This window comes from Cavenderia fasciculata (genome assembly GCF_000203815.1).
Source record: "Cavenderia fasciculata unplaced genomic scaffold Scf_Dfasci-G-b-285a01.f1-5, whole genome shotgun sequence".
NCBI classification, from domain to species: Eukaryota; Evosea; class Eumycetozoa; order Acytosteliales; family Cavenderiaceae; genus Cavenderia; species Cavenderia fasciculata.
In genome coordinates, this window is record NW_004457708.1 from 1,250,076 (window position 1) to 1,270,990 (window position 20,915).

Consider the following 20,915-nt stretch of genomic DNA (forward strand, 5'->3'; position numbering starts at 1 on the left):
TTATTATGATTGGGTAGAAAGATTGATAGATAGAACCTTCAGTGTGATTCATTAAACTAAGAGGAACCAGAGGTGAAGGGGTTATTAAAAAAAAATTAAAAAAATCGATTTTTGAACCTTCCACTGATTTCATTAAAGTTTTTGTTGATGTAAGTTCATTCATATACTGCGTGCTCTCTATCTCTAATAAGTAGATAGATACTCTTATACTTACGTACTTACTTATGGCACATCATATACCACCACTCAACTTTGGTATGGTTGCAGATGATCTTTATCGGTCTGGTCAACCCAATGAATTGAATTTCCCTTTCCTCGAGAAACTACAACTTAAAAAGATCATATTTTTGGCTCCCGAAGACCCCTCTCAACAATTGTAATGAAACAAACACAAATGAACAAATGAATGATCATCATCATCATCATCGCCATCATCATCATCTAACTTTATATAATTTGTTTATAGTGTAAATTTTTGTGATGATCAAGATATAGAATTAATTCATTTGGGTATAGATACAATGACTAATCCATGGAATCCAATATCAGAAGATGTAGTTATATCGGCATTAAAAATCATATTAAATCCAGATAATTATCCATTGGCAATCATGTGTAATCTTGGTCGTCATCGTACTGGAACGGTGGTTGGATGTTTAAGAAAATTACAACGTTGGAATCTTACTTCAATATTGGAAGAATATCGTCGTTTTGCAGGTAGCAAAGTAAGACTTTTAAATGAACAATTTATAGAATTATTTGATACTGATTTGGTTGGTATTCCAGATGATGCTCCTAAATGGTTATAAATATAATATAAATATATAAATAAACAAAACAAACAAAAATAATTGTACATTGTAATTTAAATTTCTTTTTTATTTATTTATTTATTTATTTATTTATTATTATTCAGCTGTTGTTGTTTCGTTAGTTATTGTTGTTTGATTTTACATTGTATGGTGTGTTTTAGAATTAATTAATTATTATTATTTTAATAATTATTATTATTATTATTATTTCGGTGGTAGGTGAGGATCCTTTTATCATGATTTGTTTCGGAGGGGAGTGATTAGTTTTAAAAAAATATCAATAATATATATATATATTATTGAATTTGGTTGGGTTTGATTTGATATTCATTTTATATTTATATTGAATTGTGAATTTTTTGTTTTTAATGAATACGAACATCATTATCTTCATCATAATCTTCTCTTGGTGAAGTGTATGGTGAATCTTCATTCTTGTCATCGTATTGATGATAAGAATCCATTCCTCCACTATTGGTGGTACCCATTGGGATACCGATGCCACCTCCACCTCCAATATTCATGGCACTGTTACCAGATGCACCGTGACTGCTACCTCCATTACCTCTGTTGGGAGAGTAGGGTGATGACCCGACACCAAGTGTCTGTGCACTACCGCTATAATTCATATTTTGTGAAGATGATGATGATGATGAAGAGTGATGGTGATGTGACGATGACGACGACCCTCCATAATGGTGATGTGACCCACTACCACTTCCACTACCACCTTGATGATGATGCGATCCTCCGCTACCACTACCACTTCCACTACCTTGATGATGATGTTGACTTGGAGACGAATTACTACCACTTCCACCACCTTGTTGTTGATTTGGTAATTGAGTACGTTGGTGTCTGGTACGACGGCCGTCTTTGTGCAAGTCTTCTAGTTTTCCAATTCTTATCAGGTACTGACCGTGACTTTGTACTTGTTCACGTGTCTTGCCTGGCAAATGGCTGTGAATGGTCTTCCAACTCTTTCCAAACTTGTTGTATGCTCTGGCAAACGTCTCGTCGTCTTCGGCAGACCACAGAGTGTTTTTGCGCGACCCAGACGTTCTACGACGTTTGACTCCATCCTTTTCCTCTGTATTTTTTCTCTTTAGATCAGAGTCTTGTGAATTGTTACCACTTGCTTGTGGTTGCGATTGTTGTGGTTGTAGAGGTAGAGGTAGCGTCAATTGAATTTGTTGTCTTGCAGTAGCTGCAGGTAGAGGTGGGAGACTAGATGTCAAATGATCATTATTTCCATTGGTAGTCTTTAATATATGTACATCTCGCTCATCATGACTACCACCACTTGTAGCAGTTGATTTTCTACGACGACTACCTTCACGATCAGACATGTCAGAGTCTGAATACCCTCCTCTTGATCGAGAAGATGATCTTGAACGACTAGATGAAACTGATCTATCTCTTTCACGTGATGGTGATCTTGAATATGATCTTGAATGATCACTTTCACTATCCTCTGATCCTGATTCTTTATCTTCAACCAATTTTAATAATCTATAAAAATATAAATAAAAATATTATTATTAAACTATTGTTTTCCTTGTCTTTTACTTTCTTCTACTTACGCCTTTTTATATTTTAATAAAAGTATATTCTTTTTTGTAATGACAGCCTCCAATTCTTTAACCTTTGTTAATAATTGATTATTTTGTCTTGATAAATCACCTCCATTATTATTATTATTATTGCCATTGTTACTGTCATCATTGATTGAACCAAAAGATTTCTTGTCTTGAGATTGTTGAGTTGGAGAAGAGGATGGATAAGAAGCTCTACCCCCAATATCCTTTCCATTGTTTGGTATGGATGCATTCTTGCTTAGGAGTGATGGTGAAAGAGCCATGGATGGTGATGATGTAGAACTATCATTACCACTTCTTCTTTGTTTTCCAGAGGCTTTGTCCTCTCTATCTGATGATCGGTCATCAAATGAACGTTCTCTTTCTCTTCCTCTATTTTCTTGTTGTTGTTGTTGTAATTGTTGTTGCTGTTGTTTTCTCATTCTATCAATATCATTGTCTTGTTTTGAATCGACGTCTGGTGCTCTGAAATCTTGTTGTTGTTGTTGATGGTCGTGATGGTTGTTGCCGTTGGCCATGCCGCCATTGTTATGATGATGATGATGTTTATCGCTGCTACGTGGAGGAGACATTCCTTGTGGAGTTTGTGATGGTGATGAATATGAACCTCCTCCAGAGTTGTTGCTCGACAATACTTTGGATGGATTGGAAATAACCGATGATAATGATCCATTTGATGATGAAGATGATGATGATGCCGATGCCGATGCTCCACCATGACATTCATCTTGATTTTGTAATGAATGAATTGATGGTAATGTCATTGATGGTGATTTTAATATATTCCTCTAAAAAAATTTTTTAAAAAGTAAAAGTAAATTTAATACTCGAATATTAATATTTCCAGAATATATATTATATAATTTATACATACATCTTCCATTTTTTAAAAAATTATTATTATTATTATTGTTTGTTTGTTTGCGTTTTTACCTAAATTATTATTATTATTATTATACAATGATTATTGTTTGTTTGTTTGTTATTGTTTTGTCAAATTATAATCTCATTGACAAATGAGTTGATGTCTGAAGTGTTATGTGATTTTTGATTGATTTGTTATTACTACGGTTTGTTTTGTTTATCTATCTATTACTTTTTTTAAAGATATATGTGATTGTTTTGTTGTTTTCTATATTACAAATAAATAATTATATTTATCCTGTTGAAGTTGTTGGTTGTTTGGAAATATAAATGATTGATTGATTGATTGATGGATTGTTGGTTGGTTGGTTGGTTGGGTTTAAAAATCTTGCGCTGGGTACCTAATTGTTGATTGATGGATTGTGAGTGATGATTAAAGCTTTTAAACTTTCTGTATACGGGTAGATATAGATAGAAAAGAATAGGAGAAGAAACAAAAAGGTAAAGTTCCAAGTTAGTGAATGAAGAATGGATAAATAAAATAAATATTAACACCAACAAAACAAAACAAAAGAGAGAGAGAGAGTGAGAGAGAGACTACTGAAACAGAGATTAAGATGGTTGGTTGAATGGATTGTTGGTTGGCGTCCAAATTCATTCTTAATTCTTTCTTTCAACTGATCTTACTACTCCTAGTAACAATCAACATTTTATCTATCTATCTATCTTATCTTGTATCTGTGTTTGTGTTTCCATAACTAACCCACTGGATCTACTCCCAGTAGTACTTTGTTTGCACTGCCTGTTTTAAATCTCGTCGACACGATCCAACCCCCACCTATCTAATTGTCAATCAATCTACCGCTGCTGTCACTGCTTGTGCTTGTACCTCTACAAAGAGTGAAGTGAGAGTTTTAAACTGACAATTAGATCTTTTTTGAACACCACCCCACTCTACACCACATAATTACACCACACCCACGCATACACACAAACAAACAAATAACACACATGTTAGACAGATACAGAATGTGAAGGAATAATACCAACGACTCTAACTCTTTCGTTTTTGTTGTGTGTTGTGTGTTCTGTGTGTGATATGAACACAACAGTGGTGGTGGTAGTGATGATGGTTTCTTCTTCTTTAAAGTAGATCTCTATCCATTCTTCTTTAAAGGTGGTTGTTGGTACTGGTGCTAGTAGGGTACTATATTGATATTGATACTATTATCTCTTTCATTTCATTTCTACAATTATTATTATTTGTTCCAAAACAATCCAATTGTATATTATCATAATAAAACCATGCACGAATAAGAAATTCAAGTAGTAGAAGATTGCATACGTTGTATTTGTTGTTGTTGTTGTTGTTGTTGTTATTATTGGTTGTTCAAGTTATCTGTCGTTGTTAATTTTTGGCAGTGAATAGATAAGATAGATAGAGAGAAAGAGAGAGAGAGAGAATAACAAATAATAATAATAATTACAATTATTATAATAATTACCTCTTTTAAAGTAGTCTGTTTGTGTTTGTTGGTTGTTCCAATAATAAATAAATATATATATATATATAAAACTACAACTACTCTGTGTACTACTACTACTACTACTACTACTACACCCCTCTTCTGAATGAAAAAACAAATAAATAATAAAAATATAATAATAATAATAATAATTATATTTATAAAAATATAATAATAAAACAAATAAAAAAGGAGACAAAGACAAAAAGAGAGAGAAGAGAGAAAACTGCAGTTTGTGTGTGTGCGTGTGTGTGTTTGTTTAAGGTATGAGTTTCCTCTCTCTATCTCTCTCTCTCTCTCTCTTTGTCTCTGTCTCTGAACAACAGTCCCTATCTCATAGGGTAGAGTACCACTAAAATTATGTTATAATAAAAAAAGGAAATTATTTCTTTTTTAAATCTGTCTAATTTTAAATATATATTTGTGTGTGTAAAAAGTGTAAACACACACTCATTGAGTACACGCATTGAACTTGACTTGAGTACTCAGTGGGTGGTTGAGTTGTCAGTCAAATTAAATGTGGTTGGTATTTAGTGGTATTTAGTGAGTGGTATGGTGAAGTATTGAATCGAATATTCACGTGACAATCTTAGTTTTTTTTTTTTGTCAATCTATCTTTTCTATTAATATTTATCTGTATCATATCTCTATCTCCTATCTCTATCTATCTGTATCTATCTATCTATTATATGTACTGTACATTATTTATCTAATACTACTTTACATTTCTATCTCTATGTATGATGATGATGTTTGATGCTCACACAAAACAAACAAAAAAAAAGATCTAATATTGTTGGTTGGTTGGTTTGTTTGTTTGCACTTACATTAATTATTATTTCTCTCTCTTTTATTTTAATTAATTAAATCCGAGTCTCGAGACGCGTCTGTGTTGTTGTGTGTGTTGTGTGTGTTGTGGATGTGAGTGAGATCTAGAGGTGAGATATAGGGAGGGTGAAGGGCTGTCTGTCTGTGTTGTCGTTAGAGTGTGATAAACTAGATATTTAAATATAAAGATATACAACTCTTTGTATCTGTCTATAATAATAATGCCTGTGATATTAAAATATTAATTGTTGTTGTTGCGTGTTTGTTGTTGTTGTTTGAAAAATATTTAGAAGGAAAAAGGAAAGAATAATTATTATGATATGGTGTAGATAGAGAGAGAGATAGATTAATTGCTATGGATGGGAAGAGGAGTTACAACAGCTGTTTGAAACAAATAATAAATAATAAATAATAATAATGAAAATTTTATTTTAAAACTTGTTTCAAAACAGATTTTTTTTTGTTTGCGCAGACCTCAGTGTTTAAGTTGCAGGGCACCTCTACCCCCATAGAGATAGTAGCTGTTTTTGTTTGTAGAGATACTATTGGTTTTTTGTCAAACAAAAAAAATATTCACATTTTACATGTCCAAAAAAGGAAACGAAGATATAAATTTTGTTGTTTGCTTCTCTCTCTATCTATCTAACTCCTCTCTCTCTTAAACGTTTGTCGCGTCGCAATCTAATATTTAGTAGTTATTATTTATTTCAACGATGTTGTTGTCCCCATTAATATGAGGGTTAGGGGGTTAGTGGATTTTAAAGACCAACCAACCCCCTATTCGCGTTACGTACAACAAGACACTGTTTCGAGATATCTGTTACTGGGCTTTGTGTGTGTTAAGTTCTTTCTTCTCAAAACATCCACGGTATTCGTTAAAAACCCACCATCATCTGATTTTTAGATTGAATGGATGGTGTCATATGAGAGATGGATGATCCTCTCTCTCTTTATTGACTATAATCGACTATTTAAATAGTTTGTAGATACTATTTATATAAATCTCTGTATCCTCGACTTGACTCGACACAAACTACAACCATACAGTCTGTTTGTCCAATTTTAAGGGGGTGATCCACTTGGATCATATTTCGAATTATGTCACAGGAATGGGGGGAGAGCTGGTTGGTTTCCACAACACATATTGAATGATCATTTGTCAATAACAATGTCGACATTGGGATGATAGATAATTGCAGGGCCAGTGATAACAGTTGTTTCTTTACCGGTTTGATGACAGACAGCAATACATTTAGTGTCGAGTAGTATCTTTGATGAACGTGATCCTTCCATAATAGTAACCTCTGCTCTAATCGTATCACCAACATAGGCTGGTTTAATAAAGTTTAATTCTTGTTTTAAATAAATACTTCCTTGTCCTGTGCGATTCAATTGTAATGTTAGATCAAACATCGTATATAATTTTATATCTATGTTCACATACCAGGCAACTTTGTACCAACAAGTGCAGATAATACAGATGCAACCAACATTCCATGGATGATTGGTTTCTTGAATCTAGTAGTACTTGCATAAACAGGGTCTGTGTGAACTGGGTTGGCATCACCTGACACCTCTACAAACATCTTTACATCTTTCATTTCAAACTTTTTGGATAGGTCTGCCTTGTCACCTATTCTTATCTTTATTCTTGTATCATCTACATCATTATTACTACTATTATTACTACTACTATATTTACATTGTTGTTTATACAACAAAGGTGATGATTGTTGGATGCATTTTCTAATGTTTGTGTATCTAAGCATTTGAAACTTGAAGTGTCACTACACTAAGATAATGATCGATTTTTTTCGTTCATTTGCAAAGATCTTTGACAAAAGTGGAAATTAAATTAAATTAATTTTAATTAACTTTTGTCGAATTGATTGACTGATTGATGTTATATATCATATTCATATTCAATTTATTTGATATCTTGTTATTTATTAATATTATTAATGTTGATTTAATTTTAATAAAAGAATCTAAAATACAAGATTAAAACAAATAATAATACAATTAAAAGAGGACCATATTTCTTTAGGAATAGTTTACTGGCAAGATCCAATGTTTGCTTTTCGTATTTGACTGACTCTGCCAACAACATTTCCGATTTTTGATTGACATCACTCAATTTTTCACCTCTTCCAATGATATCTTGTATATTTTTAGACATGATTCTATGTACATCTCTCAATTCATAAGATACATCCGATAGATTTCTTTGTGTTCTAGAATCTTTATACAATTTCTTTGTTTTTGTTATAAATGATTCTAAAGTGGAGGCATGAAATGAAATAAATGGTTAATATTCATCCAAAGTGTTCCAATTACATCATGATCAAAATCCAATTTGTTGTATAAACATACCAAATTTTACAAATTGATAGGGTCTCTTTGCAATAGCTACTTCAGAACCATAACAAGTATCAAACTCTTTATATATTTCCTCTAAAAAGTTAAATGCCATTTTCTTTGGATATGATCTTTCACAAAATGTTAAATAACAAACATCATTCTCTATTAAATACCTAAATAATAATAATAACAATACATATTAATATGTATCTCTCTCTATAGGTGTATAACTCATTCTTATGCACATACGCAAAGTAATATTTATCAGTTTCAAAAGTCATTTCCTTTTCCGATACTCTTGATAGTTTACTAAATATAGTCTTTGCTTGTTGTTTATATTGATCAAATGATTCTGGTCCAGAGTCCATTGATTCAGATAACATCAAACCATCTGATATTCTACATAACATTGCAAATAGTACCATTCTCTCTTTCTTTTCTTTCTATCTTTCTTTCTGTCTCCTCTTTTGTTAATGTTTTGATTACTACTGTATATAACTATATATATATATATATCCTTTGTATGTTGTATTGTATTATAATATATTATCTCTTTTAATTAAATGTTGGGAATGACGAATAATAATGAACATTGAATAAAATCATCATAGGGGTTGAAGTTGAAAAGTCAACACAAACAAGACTTTTTCATTCATTCATTCACTTTAAGGTGCACATGGTTGAATGAATGAGTCATCAAGATAATAATAATAATAATAATCATAAAGAGAAAGATGATAAATATGATAAAGAAGATGATGATAACGAGCAAGAAGATGATAACGAAGATGTAAATGAATATTTAGTGGATTGGTCAAAGAGAAAGAGGTCACGATCAAATAGGTTGATGCATCCTGATAACCCATACCGATTTAATCCACCAAACTTTAAGTCATTGGCAAAGAAGTATCCTTCATTTGATAAATTGTATGTAATGTATATATATATATATATATATACAAGTAAATCAATTATACTTAATAACTAACTAATTAGTAATGTTGTTCTTTTTTAAAGTATATTAAACAAGAATGAAAAGATGATTTATAATATCGATTGGAAAGATCCAAATGCAATTAGAGAATTGACAACTGTATTATTGGATAATGATTTTCAATTAAAGGTTGAATTGTCACCTGATAATCTATGTCCTACTCTAACACTACGTTTAAATTATTTGTTATGGTTGAATGATATAATGAAATCATTTAATCAAACCATCAACAACAAGGACAAGAAAAAGGAAGAAAAGATGTTTGGTATAGATATGTAAGCTACAATGTTAATGTTAAACCATTCAATTTCATGTTATTAATTTTCTTTCTTATTTTAGAGGAACTGGAGCATCATGTATATACCCATTATTGGGTGTAAGATTGTTAAACATGTCATTTTTAGCAACCGATATATCAACCAAATCATTAGAGTATGCTAAAAGGAATATAGAGTTAAATGGTTTCGAGGATAGTATACAATTGAAATTAGTAGATAATCCAAATCAAATCCTTGTTGGTGTTATTGATCAACCATCACAACAACAACAACAAGTAAAGTCATACGATTTTTGTATGTGTAATCCTCCCTTTTTTGATGAATCAAAATATTTAAATCCAAAATCTGTATGTTTATGTCCACAAACCTAGTACTTTTAAAAAGTTTATTAACTTGTTTATTATTCATTTCTACTTTTAGTCATGTATAGCAAGTGAGAGTGAATTAACAACACTTGGAGGAGAATTGGAATTTATAAAAAAGATGATTGGCGATAGTTTGATTATCAAGGATGGTATAATGGTATATTCAACCATGATTGGAAGAAAGGTAAATGTACATCCTGTCATTGAGGAATTGAAACGATGTGGAGTGGATAATTACTCTACTCAAGAATTGGCTCAAGGTAACCAAAGTAGATGGGCTATTTGTTGGTCATTTTCAACTCATCATTATTTACATAAATCAAAACAATTCAAAATGAATCTAACTGGAAATGAAAATGAAAATAGAAATATAAATGGAAAAAGGAATATTCAACAAGTTGAAGAAGAGAAAGAGGGTAGTGGTAAAAAAAAATTAAATAGAAGAGAAAGAAGAGCATTAGAGAGAGATAGACCATCAATACATATATCACTGTCAAATCCAACCCAAACATTTGATGAAATATGTAAATCAATTGAATCAAAACTCAGAGATTTATCGATATCTCATCATGTGACAATTTCAAATACAAATAGTAATAATCATTATAAAGGTCATCTTGTCACATCAGTCACCAAATCAATACAAACTTTGGAATGTACCATTGTAAACAATCAATGGATTCATTTAATTGATCCAGCAATGACTACAAACAAAGATGATCAATCTCATCAACAACAATTTTCATTTTCAATCAACCTTGATTTAAATAGTACAAGTGGACCTATACCAATTACAAAATTGAATCAATGGAATAATCGTAAAAGTGATTCACAGTCACAATCCTCCTCCTCCTCCTCCTCATCCTCCTCATCTTCTTTGGATGATTTTGACAAGATTAAAGAAGATATTTTAATTGGTATAGATATCAAAGTTGGTAATCAGACAGTAGTTCAGTCGTTGGACGAGGAATCAACGATATCACCTCATCACATCATCAAACAGTTATTTATGTTTTTAGTGTCCGATTGGCAACAACAACAACAACAAAACAATCTATTAAAATATTAATAAATACCATTCACATATTCTTGTGTAGGTTGTTGACAACGCATCTCGATGAACCAACCAACCGACAACCAACTCAACTTCCGTTTGTCTGTATACTTTTTTTTTTTTTTTTTTCCAACGTCACTAAAACTCTACAGTGATTTCATACTTTTATTCTATTCTCTCCTCGTTGTTCTTTGTTCGAAGATTATAATGGATCACCATTGTTTGTTACTGACACCATTGTGAATGATACTCATTTTGAACTACTTTTTAATTAACACCAAAAAAGATCTATCCTCATTTTTCTAACCCTTGCAAACCCAAGACACGTTTGTTTTAATTCAATTTTTTAATTTTCACGCTCTCACTCGAATATTATTTGCTTTATTCTTTGTTTATTGATACTACTCTTCTCTTCACTCTCTCTCGCTAGCCTGGTTACTCTTCTTTAATAACAAAAGAGCACTACACTAGAGATCCATTGTCGTCATCGTCATCATCATCATAGCAATTTAAATTGAACAGATAAATATAGTATTGTAGTAGTAGATTAGATTAATTCATTAATACTACACTACAACAACTAATCAATAGAGAGAGATAAGATAGATACATCTTTAAATTAATTCATATACATACACAATACAACACACAATACAACACACAATATTATATATATATATATATATTTATTAATCGATTCAGTTCAATTCTTTATCTCTTTATAGAACACACGATTTGTCTATTTTTCAAACATAAACAATAACAAACAAAACACAGAACAAACACTTTGTACTAGTAACATATCATATACACCGTTTTTTTTTAAATTTTTTTGAAAAAGAATAATATTATTTATATTATACAATACAATAGAATAGTATAGAATAATAGTGGTATAGAGTAAACAACAAAAATAGAGTATTATTACAAAACATTGTTATAACAAACAAACAAACAAACAAAGAAACAAAGAAAGTAAAGGAATATAAAACGAATATAATAGTTTATAATATATATAAAGAAGAAGAAAAGAAAGAACTTGAAAAATGACAGAGGTTATGGTAGATCAAGAATTGTTGACATGTCCAATTTGCTCAGACATATTTATAGATGCATGTGATACTAGTTGTGGACATACATTTTGCGAGTTTTGTTTAAATAGTTGTCTAGAGTCTCGTCCTGACAAATGTCCAGTATGCTCAAAAGATCCATCTCCCGTACATCCAGCATTCACTATTCGATCGATATGTGAGGTATTACAACCTCATAAAACTTCAGAGGATGATGGGTATGTAGTAGTCTAGATAAAAGTATCATAGTGGAAAGAAAAGTACTAATCATCCTACTCTCTATTTCTTAATATATTGTAGTAAAACATTAGAATCTGAAAAGGAAATGGGAAACCAAAAATACTATCAAAACAAGTATGCAGATGCAATTTCACATTATAACAATGCGATTGACAAGGTGACCAATTCATCCGACCCAAAGAATTGTGTATTGTTTAATAATCGTGCACAATGTTACATACATTTACACCAATACAAACGTGCATTATTGGATTGTGAAGAAGCTATTCGTTTAAATGATTCAAATGGTAAATAGTAGATGATTAAAAGATAACTAAAGTTATCAATTGTAACACTAACACTTTTGTTTGTTTGTTTACTTTTAGTGAAAGCATTTATGAGAAAGGGATTATGTTTGAGACAATTGGGAGTGTTTGAAGAGAGTAAATCGGCATATCAAAAGGCAGCACAGTTGGATACATCCAATCAATGGACAGAACAAATTAGAGATGGTTTGAATTCATTACCAATTTTCAACAAGGTATCTTCTTCAGGCAACACATCAAATCAATCTTCACAACAACCTCAACAACAACAACAACAACAACCAAATCCAAACAATTACCCAAGAAGCAATAGTATGCCTTCCAATACTGCCAATCCATACCAACAATTTTATTATCAACAAGGTCAACAACCAGGTCAACCACCACAAGGCCAACAAGGACAACAATTTAATAATGCAAATTACCCCAATTTCAATTCACAATACGCTCGTTATAGTACACAAAACTATCCAGGTCACTATACAGTTAGATCCAATCCACAACAAAATGGAGGATACCAACAATATTATCAACAACACCAACAACAACAACCTCAACCACAACAACAAGCACCAGCTCAACCAGCTCAACCTCCAGCCACTTCAACCACTTCAACAACCTCAACCTCAAATGTAAATAATAATAATAACAGTACTGGTACTACCAACCCTAAAAATACTTCAACTACATCTGAAAAGAAGAAATCAGATTGTAAACAACAATAATAATAATAATAATAATATAAATAATATAAAAAACTCGTAATAATAATAATAATAATAATGTTGGGTGTAAATTTATAATCAACTCTCTCTTTTTTCCAAAACACAACTGGATTGTAATTCTTTTTTTTTCAACTCTCTCTCCCTCCCTCTCCCTCTCTAATATACAAATATTAGAGGTTTATTTGAATGGAATATTTAACTTGATCCATTTAGGAATTAATAAATAATAATAAGAATAAAACATAATAAATAATATGTACACAAAAAACTTTTAAAAAAAAAAAAAAACTTTTTAGTGATTGACCAACGCGTCATTCTGCATACACGTGCATTCGTTCGTTTTTAATTTTTAAAGTAGTAACTCTTATAACTTTATAGATATATTAAGAGAGTTAGTTCATTTATTCATTCATTAATGGGAGTAGGAGGATTAGCAGATTATATTAGTACATATTATCCATCAGTTGTTAGATTCCAACAACAACAACAACATGGTGTAGGAGTTGGAGGAGGTAGACCAAGATATGATCATTTGGCAGCAGGATCATCGTATATGAGTGTTGGACAACTACGTAATAAATTGGGAGGTAGACATTCAAACAATACACGCGGTGCTGAAACTACACACTTGTTTATGGATATGAATAGTATCATTCATACTATATTTAGAAGAAATCCCAATACAGATACATCTAAAATCTACAAACAAATCAATATGCGTATCAAGCAAACTGTAGATGAACACTTTCCCGTTAAAACTCTATTCCTTACTACTGATGGACCTGGTCCAAGAGCTAAAATACCTCTTCAACGTAAAAGAAGATCAAAGGTAAACAAAGATATACAAAACAAATCATATCAAATAGAATACTTAGTTTCATTTCATTTATATATATATATATCTTTTAGTCTAAAGAAGATGGAATAAGTAGTTCATTGATTACACCAGGTACAATGTTTATGAGTGGATTAAAGGATAGTTTAGCAAACTATTTCAAACATTCAAGATCTGTATCGAGTGCAATCATCTCTGCAAGTGATCGTTATGGTGAAGGTGAATTCAAAATCTTTGAATATATTAATAGTAAAACTTGGACCGACCAAGATTCTGTCATTGTTTTTTCAGAGTATGTTGTAAATCAAGTAATATATATATATATATTATTAAATTGTATTGATATTAATACATCATTCATCATTCCTCTTATTTTTTTTAGTGATTCAGATGTTATTTTATGTTCAATGTTGAGTAGTGCACCAAATATCATTGTCAAAGGTACATCATCAACCAAATGTTACCATATTGCTGATCTTAAACAACAATTAATTGCATCTGCTCCATTAATTAATCCAAGTATGTAAAATAATAGATATATTAGATATATGAGATAGATAGATATTAATGTTTATATTTACTTTGACTTTTAATTTAGAACAATTAATAGAAGATTTTGTATTTTTAAATTTATTTAGAGGATCTGATTATTATCCAAGGATGGATGGATTTAATTTTGTTAGATCATGGACTGCCTATTTGGAAGAGAAATCTAAAAAGGGATTATATAATCCAAAAACAAGATCTATCAACAAGGAGTTATTACAAAAGATATTTAATATTGGAGAAGGAGCAGTAGGAGGAGGAGGCGACTCGGTTAATTCATTGAGACAATTATCTTGGAATACTTCTCTAAAGAATTATATTGCAATGACTTGGAGTCATTTGGGATTTAAATTTGGTAAAAATAATATTATCTCTAATAATAACAAGAACAACAAAGAAGGGACTACCTCGACTACGACTACGACTACAGAACCTTCAATCGTCGAAGAGATTGAATCAAAACTTCTAAGACCAACATTTTCAAAAGAGGGTAATGGTCAATATTACATGACATTGGATGGCATTAAACATGGACCATTCAAAGTAGACGCTAAATATGAAAATGTTGATGGATGGGCTGATCTTTCTCCAATAGTGTCACGTGCAATATTGACAGAACCAGACAATATCTTTTTAAATTATTATCAACCTCAATTGTCTGCTGAAAAGTATCAAATCCTCAAATCAAAGAGAACCAGTTTTGCAATGGAGATTGAAGATCAAGAGAATGCATCACCACCCGATGTTGGACAATACATGCAATGTGTCATTTGGTTGATGGAACTACTAAAGGGTAAATGCACAAATTTCCATCATCGATACCTCCCAAAATACTCGCCATCAATCAACCACTTTTCATCACTTTCAAAATTAAACAACAAAGAATTGGATCGATTCGCATTGCCATTGACCCCTCTCGAATGTAATATTGCCCTTACCCATCAAAAAACAATTCACAATGTACATCCAATCTTTCATTCAATCATAAATCATTCAAATCATTTTAGTTTAATTGATTATATCGCTGAACAAGTAAGAAGAAAAAGAAAAAGAAAAAAAAAATCAAATATCAAAAGAAATATTTATTAATTAATTTCTATTTAATTTCTATTTTTTAGGCATGGAATGATGAAGAATCAGTAAATAATTTATTAAAACAAATTAATGAAACTGATACAAGTTTATTAAATGAAAAGGAAAAGAGGTTAATGACATTTTCACCAACCGTCATTTACACAAAATCAGGCAATCAAATATATTATCAAGAGGAGAAATTGGCAAATGAAACCAATAAGATTCCACATATTTATTCAGAAAGAAAACCATATATCGAAGATATTATACCACCAGTTGAAGAAGAGGAATTACCAGATCCATTAAATCAACAATCGTCGGCATTTGAACCATCAACTGCTGAACCATTTAAAACATTTAATTCATTTAAAGAATCTCAAGATAAACTTAGTAATTTAATCAAATCAAATGCTAATCATAGAAAAACAACAATGTTAAATAACTTTAACAAGAATAATAATAATCAGAATAATCAGAATATTAATAACGATACTTTTAATATTAATATCAATATTAATGGTAAAAGTTTAATTGGATCCATTTTAGAATCAAAATCAACCAATATCAAACCAATTCCAACTTCTTTTTCATCATCATCACCTATCATTAATAATTATCAATTGGTTTTTAATTTATTAAAGAAAATTAAATAATAAATAAATATAGTGATAACTTAACGATTAATTTATTATTTTTTGGTTTATTGTTTTTTCTTTGAGAGATATTCATCAAAAGTAGTAATATGAGTTAGGTTTGGAGCAATGGATAAGTCTAATCCAGGAAAAGTACCAAATTCTTCATAGAATTGAAACATGTTACCCATTTCTTTGGCATTTGGGAATGGAAAAGTACCAAATACTTGTGGTGGAATATAGTTGTATTGAATATCGAATCCATAAAATTTGGATAATGATTGGATGATATCATTCATTGAAACAGTGTGACAGAATGGAATCGATGCATTGGCATACTTTGTCTTGTTCTCCAAGATGGCAGAGACAATAGCACCAACATCAGTGACATCGGCCATTGCAATTGGAATCTTTGGATTGAATGGAATAGTGATAGAATAAGATTGACCATCTTCACTCTTTTTTGGTGCAAAAAAGGTTTCAAAATTTTGATAGTAGAATGGAATATAGACAAAACTGACAGTCAATGATGTTGGGTTTTTGGAAGCTTGAAATTCAGCATAAACCTTGATTTCATCTTTTTGATCAAAATGAGTAACTGGCAATGTCCCATTACTAATCTTTTCACAATTAACAAGACTACTAAAAATAAAATGTTCAACTTTCGCTAATACAACTGCATCTACAATTCTAAAAGAGAAAAAAAACAAAAAAGAATAGGAATATTAATAAAATTTGATTCCAACTTTTTAAATAAATAAATATTATTATTTACTTTTTTCCAACTTGACCTTCAGCTTCACCATAGGATTGAGCAGCAGTTACCAAGAAAACAGATTGACTTCCTTGTAATGCTTTGGCAAGTTCTTCGACAGTGGCAGTGGTTTGATCCAATTTGACCAATTCAACACCTTTCTTTTGCAAAGTAAGAGAGGCATCGGATTCAGGGTTACGAGTAATAGCTCTTACCTTGTACTTTGGATTGTTGAGTAATGATTGAGTGACTGATCCACCTTGGAGTCCAGTAGCTCCGAAAACAGTTACAATTTGAGTTTGAATAGTTGACATTTTGAGATGATTGAAAAAAATATTATAAAAAAGAGATAATTAATTATGTTTAGATAAAGAATAGTGGTAGTTGTTGATTTAAATGTTTGATGTTTAAAACAAAGAAACAAAATTTCTTTAAATAGAAAATCATTGGAGTTGGGGGTCTGAAAAAATAAATAAAATAATCTAGAACAAGAGCAAGATGGGTCTTCCTTGATGTAGGTTTCTAAAGATATTTAATTTATGACTTTGAAAAATATGAATTGTGTCACCAGTTTTCATTCAATTATCAATGAGTTTTTTTAAGGCTCGTTGGCCATAGCCGACCCACCCTCACTTTTACTAAAAAACATTAACCCATATTCTTCTTCTTCATCGTAATGATTACATTACATTAAATATTATTGTTTATTTATTTTAAATGATTAATTAAAAAATTATAGGTACTAAAATTAAATAATTTCCTTGAAATTAATGATTGAGACAGTTGTTGTATTTGAGGAGTAGCCAATGTCATTTTAAAAGATGTTACCAAGTGTCTGAGGATAGTGATATTATTGTTGGCAGCGGCTATGATGATTTTATCCATCTGTTGATAGTTTAAATGTTGGGGTGTGATGAGTAGCTCATCATGTAACCCAGAGTAGTAATCACATTGTATCATGTGATGAGCGAGGCGATTAAGAATGTGTGGGTCCCCTTTACCTTGTTGAGCCAATGTTTGTATATATTTGATTGTTTTAATATGTGGACGTTGACATTTTGGATGTATAGCAGTATTGGTTGGCACTGTGACGATCGAGTTGGCAGTATAGTAGTCTGCCAATGCAATATTACCCTTTTCAACAAGACGTAAATACCATCTAATATCGAGCTTTGGTTTTTTCTCCACTTTCTCCATCCATTGTCTTTCTTGTAGTGATTGTTCGTCAATCTCTCTATTCCACTTTAATACTTTTAGATAGAATCGAATGTTACCGTGGGTCAACAATACCAATGGATTGATAGCTTTGACAAGTGGACAGTGTCGATGTATCATTTCAGCTAAATGTAATCTAGATGGTTTCAATGATTTTTGGAGGAGAAGGAGATCATTTGATACTTGAAACCAATTTGTTTTTAGTCCAAGTACATAATCAACCATTCGATATGACCCTTTTTTGATAGCTTTATACATTTGTTCCAATGCAGTTGTTTTGGACGTATAAATATACCCTTCATCGAGTATAAACTTGAATCGATCCTCTACCAAATATTTAAATACGTCAAGATGACACTCTCCAATTGGTGGTAATACAATCTCTGATAGGATATCTGTATGAGTGGTATGGTCAAGTTTATGTAATTGTGGAAGATGTTTGATCACCATTTTAACAGTCTCCAATGATCCCGACGAAATAGCATCAATCAAACATTCTTTTGATTGTTCCAAATCGAGTTGTTGTAGTACCGAAGTCGAGTTTGTAAATATAACTTCTAGAGTATCCACAAGTCCACGACTACAAAGATTTGGAATGGTATTAAATGAAACATTAAAATGTTTTAAATAAACCAACAACTCTTTGACAAACTCTGTATTGGCACCGTGGAGCAAAAGAATCATTCCGATATCGTCTTGAGAAGGCTGAATATTTTTCTCTTGTATCCAATACTTGATCATTTCTACATTGTGACTAGACAGTTCCAACAAGTTTGGTATTTCACATAGACTACTACCGATAATACCGTTGTTATCATTGACAATTGTTTTAATTAAATTCATTCTTTTTAATGAATCATCGGTCAATGAGCATACTTGTTGTAACAACCAATGATATTTTTCTTTTGATGCATTTGGATACTTTTCATAGAGATATTTGTACATGTCGACGGTTGGGTTTGGGATGGGTATGGGGATTGGTTCAGATGTCTGATCCAAGTACTTGATAGTGTCAATATGGTTACCTCTGATTGCCGATAGAAGAGTTTGAGGTGGAACACCATACAACAAACCAGGTCTTTCAAATAGATGTTTGACCATATTTAAGTGACCTTGTTCAGCTGCAATAGTCACCGCATCAATTGCCCATTTCCCACCTTTTGCAATTGCATCCAATTGATGATGATGTTTTGAAAATTCCAATAACCTTTCCAACATGTCAATATTATTATTTGCAGCACATTCAACCAATGCCCTCTCTGTGAATAAACATCCATCCATTTCTTTATCATTTTCATACTTTGTCAGTATATGTTCAATCACATGATAATGTTTGTTTTTAGCAGCTCCATCTATTGCAGCAACTGTAAAATCTACTCTATAGGTTGTTGTTCCTATCTCTCTCAACCCATCAAAATAAATCAATACATCCAAATGACCATTCATTGATGCATTATCATAAGAATGATTTGTAAATTTAATCTAAACAAAATGAAAGAATAAATATAATATGTAAGTAACTATATCATTTGACACATAGTATTTATATTTAAATATATACATACTTTAGTATTTTGGTTAGTATTATTATTAATTAATAATTTGATAATATCTAAATCACCATTTAAAGATGCAGTATCAATGGAACGAGTAGTGAATGGTACATTATGAATATTGACTAGATAATTGACAAGTTGTAGATTACGACTTGAAACGGCACAGTCAACAGCATAGTGTTCATCTTTAAAGGCAGATTCATAGTATTGATAGATTATATCAAATGATTCCATTTTAAAGCATACGGATGGATGATAGAGATGAGGTGAGCAAATTGCAATCACCATATCTAAAGTTGCCCATCCAACTTGTAATTTGTCCAATCCTCTTCTTCCTCCTATTTCTTTACAAAGATCATGTAACAGATTACCAGTTTGATTCTTTACAACCCAATCCAATGAAGGAATATTATTATAATTGAATGATCTTCTATTACCACCAGACAATTGCAATGATATATTTTGAATCTCTTTTACAATCTTTTTAAATATATATTTGTTTTGAAATAATTGTTGTATATTCATCTCTCTCTCTCTCTCGTTTTTAATTAATGATAATAATGAATAAGACATGCATGCATAGCTTGTTTCATTTAAATGTGTGTTTAAAGGTCACATGTTCCGAGAAAGAAGAAGAAAATAAAATAAAGATATTTTTGTTGTTGTTGTTGTTCTTTTGGTCGTGATCAATCATCATTCTTTGTGAGGTATGATATGTCTGAAAATGAATGATTCTTTCTCTCTATTCTTTCTTTGTAGTATTAAAGACAATAACGACTGAAAGATGCATTAGATAGGAATTTAGACAAACTTGAAATAAATTAATGAACTACGACTGCATGCACGATCAGAGATACTTGAAACTTTTGGAAGAGTCCAAAGAGAAAGGTGAAATTGAGCTTGAAAAAAATTAATAAAAAAAATCTTTAAAATATTAGACTTTTTGGTCACACCACCAGGTCGTGTGTGAGCTCACTCTCTCTAACCCTGAATCGCAAGAAGCACATAACCCTTTTGTACTATAAACTAATTATCTTTTTAAGAAGTAGTAGTAATAACAAGTTTGGGATAGAGTATATATATTAGAGATTGATCTTTTATATATCCTACCAAACGACAAAGGCAACAAACACATCTTTACTTTACAGACTAATACTATAGTATAGTATAGTATAGTATTATCTCTATCTATCTATCTATCTTATAACTTTCTTTATATATTATTCATTCACACATTACATATATTTACATTACACATATATATATTTATTTATTATTCACAA

At 31.0% G+C, this 20,915-nt stretch overlaps 8 protein-coding genes across 8 annotated transcripts; 4 read left to right on the forward strand and 4 right to left on the reverse strand.

The window, feature by feature from the left end:
• Positions 1–224: 224 nt before the first annotated feature.
• On the forward strand, positions 225–809 carry DFA_04205 (putative tyrosine phosphatase family protein; the record flags this gene model as incomplete). Its single annotated transcript, XM_004366556.1, has 2 exons — positions 225–376; positions 467–809. 2 exons carry the CDS (start codon positions 225–227, stop codon positions 807–809), a joined length of 495 nt encoding a protein of 164 aa, XP_004366613.1.
• A 368-nt stretch (positions 810–1,177) lies between these two features.
• On the reverse strand, positions 1,178–3,293 carry mybE (myb domain-containing protein; the record flags this gene model as incomplete). Its single annotated transcript, XM_004366557.1, has 3 exons — positions 1,178–2,324; positions 2,396–3,198; positions 3,285–3,293. 3 exons carry the CDS (start codon positions 3,291–3,293, stop codon positions 1,178–1,180), a joined length of 1,959 nt encoding a protein of 652 aa, XP_004366614.1.
• A 3,487-nt stretch (positions 3,294–6,780) lies between these two features.
• DFA_04207 (uncharacterized protein) lies at positions 6,781–8,414 on the reverse strand (the record flags this gene model as incomplete). Its single annotated transcript, XM_004366558.1, has 5 exons — positions 6,781–6,980; positions 7,073–7,320; positions 7,626–7,905; positions 8,002–8,162; positions 8,239–8,414. The coding sequence occupies 5 exons, from the start codon at positions 8,412–8,414 to the stop codon at positions 6,781–6,783; spliced, it is 1,065 nt and encodes a 354-aa protein (XP_004366615.1).
• Positions 8,415–8,677: 263 nt separating this feature from the next.
• On the forward strand, positions 8,678–10,695 carry DFA_04208 (uncharacterized protein; the record flags this gene model as incomplete). Its single annotated transcript, XM_004366559.1, has 4 exons — positions 8,678–8,916; positions 9,007–9,258; positions 9,323–9,608; positions 9,682–10,695. The coding sequence occupies 4 exons, from the start codon at positions 8,678–8,680 to the stop codon at positions 10,693–10,695; spliced, it is 1,791 nt and encodes a 596-aa protein (XP_004366616.1).
• A 1,031-nt stretch (positions 10,696–11,726) lies between these two features.
• Positions 11,727–13,020, forward strand: DFA_04209 (RING zinc finger-containing protein; the record flags this gene model as incomplete). Its single annotated transcript, XM_004366560.1, has 3 exons — positions 11,727–11,968; positions 12,051–12,277; positions 12,356–13,020. The coding sequence occupies 3 exons, from the start codon at positions 11,727–11,729 to the stop codon at positions 13,018–13,020; spliced, it is 1,134 nt and encodes a 377-aa protein (XP_004366617.1).
• Positions 13,021–13,435: 415 nt separating this feature from the next.
• On the forward strand, positions 13,436–16,124 carry DFA_04210 (uncharacterized protein; the record flags this gene model as incomplete). Its single annotated transcript, XM_004366561.1, has 6 exons — positions 13,436–13,849; positions 13,930–14,147; positions 14,238–14,374; positions 14,454–15,433; positions 15,520–15,994; positions 16,117–16,124. The coding sequence occupies 6 exons, from the start codon at positions 13,436–13,438 to the stop codon at positions 16,122–16,124; spliced, it is 2,232 nt and encodes a 743-aa protein (XP_004366618.1).
• Positions 16,125–16,175: 51 nt separating this feature from the next.
• On the reverse strand, positions 16,176–17,175 carry DFA_04211 (NmrA-like protein; the record flags this gene model as incomplete). The annotated part of the gene is made up of 2 exons (XM_004366562.1): positions 16,176–16,797; positions 16,883–17,175. 2 exons carry the CDS (start codon positions 17,173–17,175, stop codon positions 16,176–16,178), a joined length of 915 nt encoding a protein of 304 aa, XP_004366619.1.
• Positions 17,176–17,459: 284 nt separating this feature from the next.
• Positions 17,460–20,890, reverse strand: DFA_04212 (uncharacterized protein; the record flags this gene model as incomplete). Its single annotated transcript, XM_004366563.1, has 6 exons — positions 17,460–17,499; positions 17,643–17,727; positions 17,863–18,212; positions 18,333–19,558; positions 19,642–20,112; positions 20,882–20,890. The coding sequence occupies 6 exons, from the start codon at positions 20,888–20,890 to the stop codon at positions 17,460–17,462; spliced, it is 2,181 nt and encodes a 726-aa protein (XP_004366620.1).
• Positions 20,891–20,915: the final 25 nt, after the last annotated feature.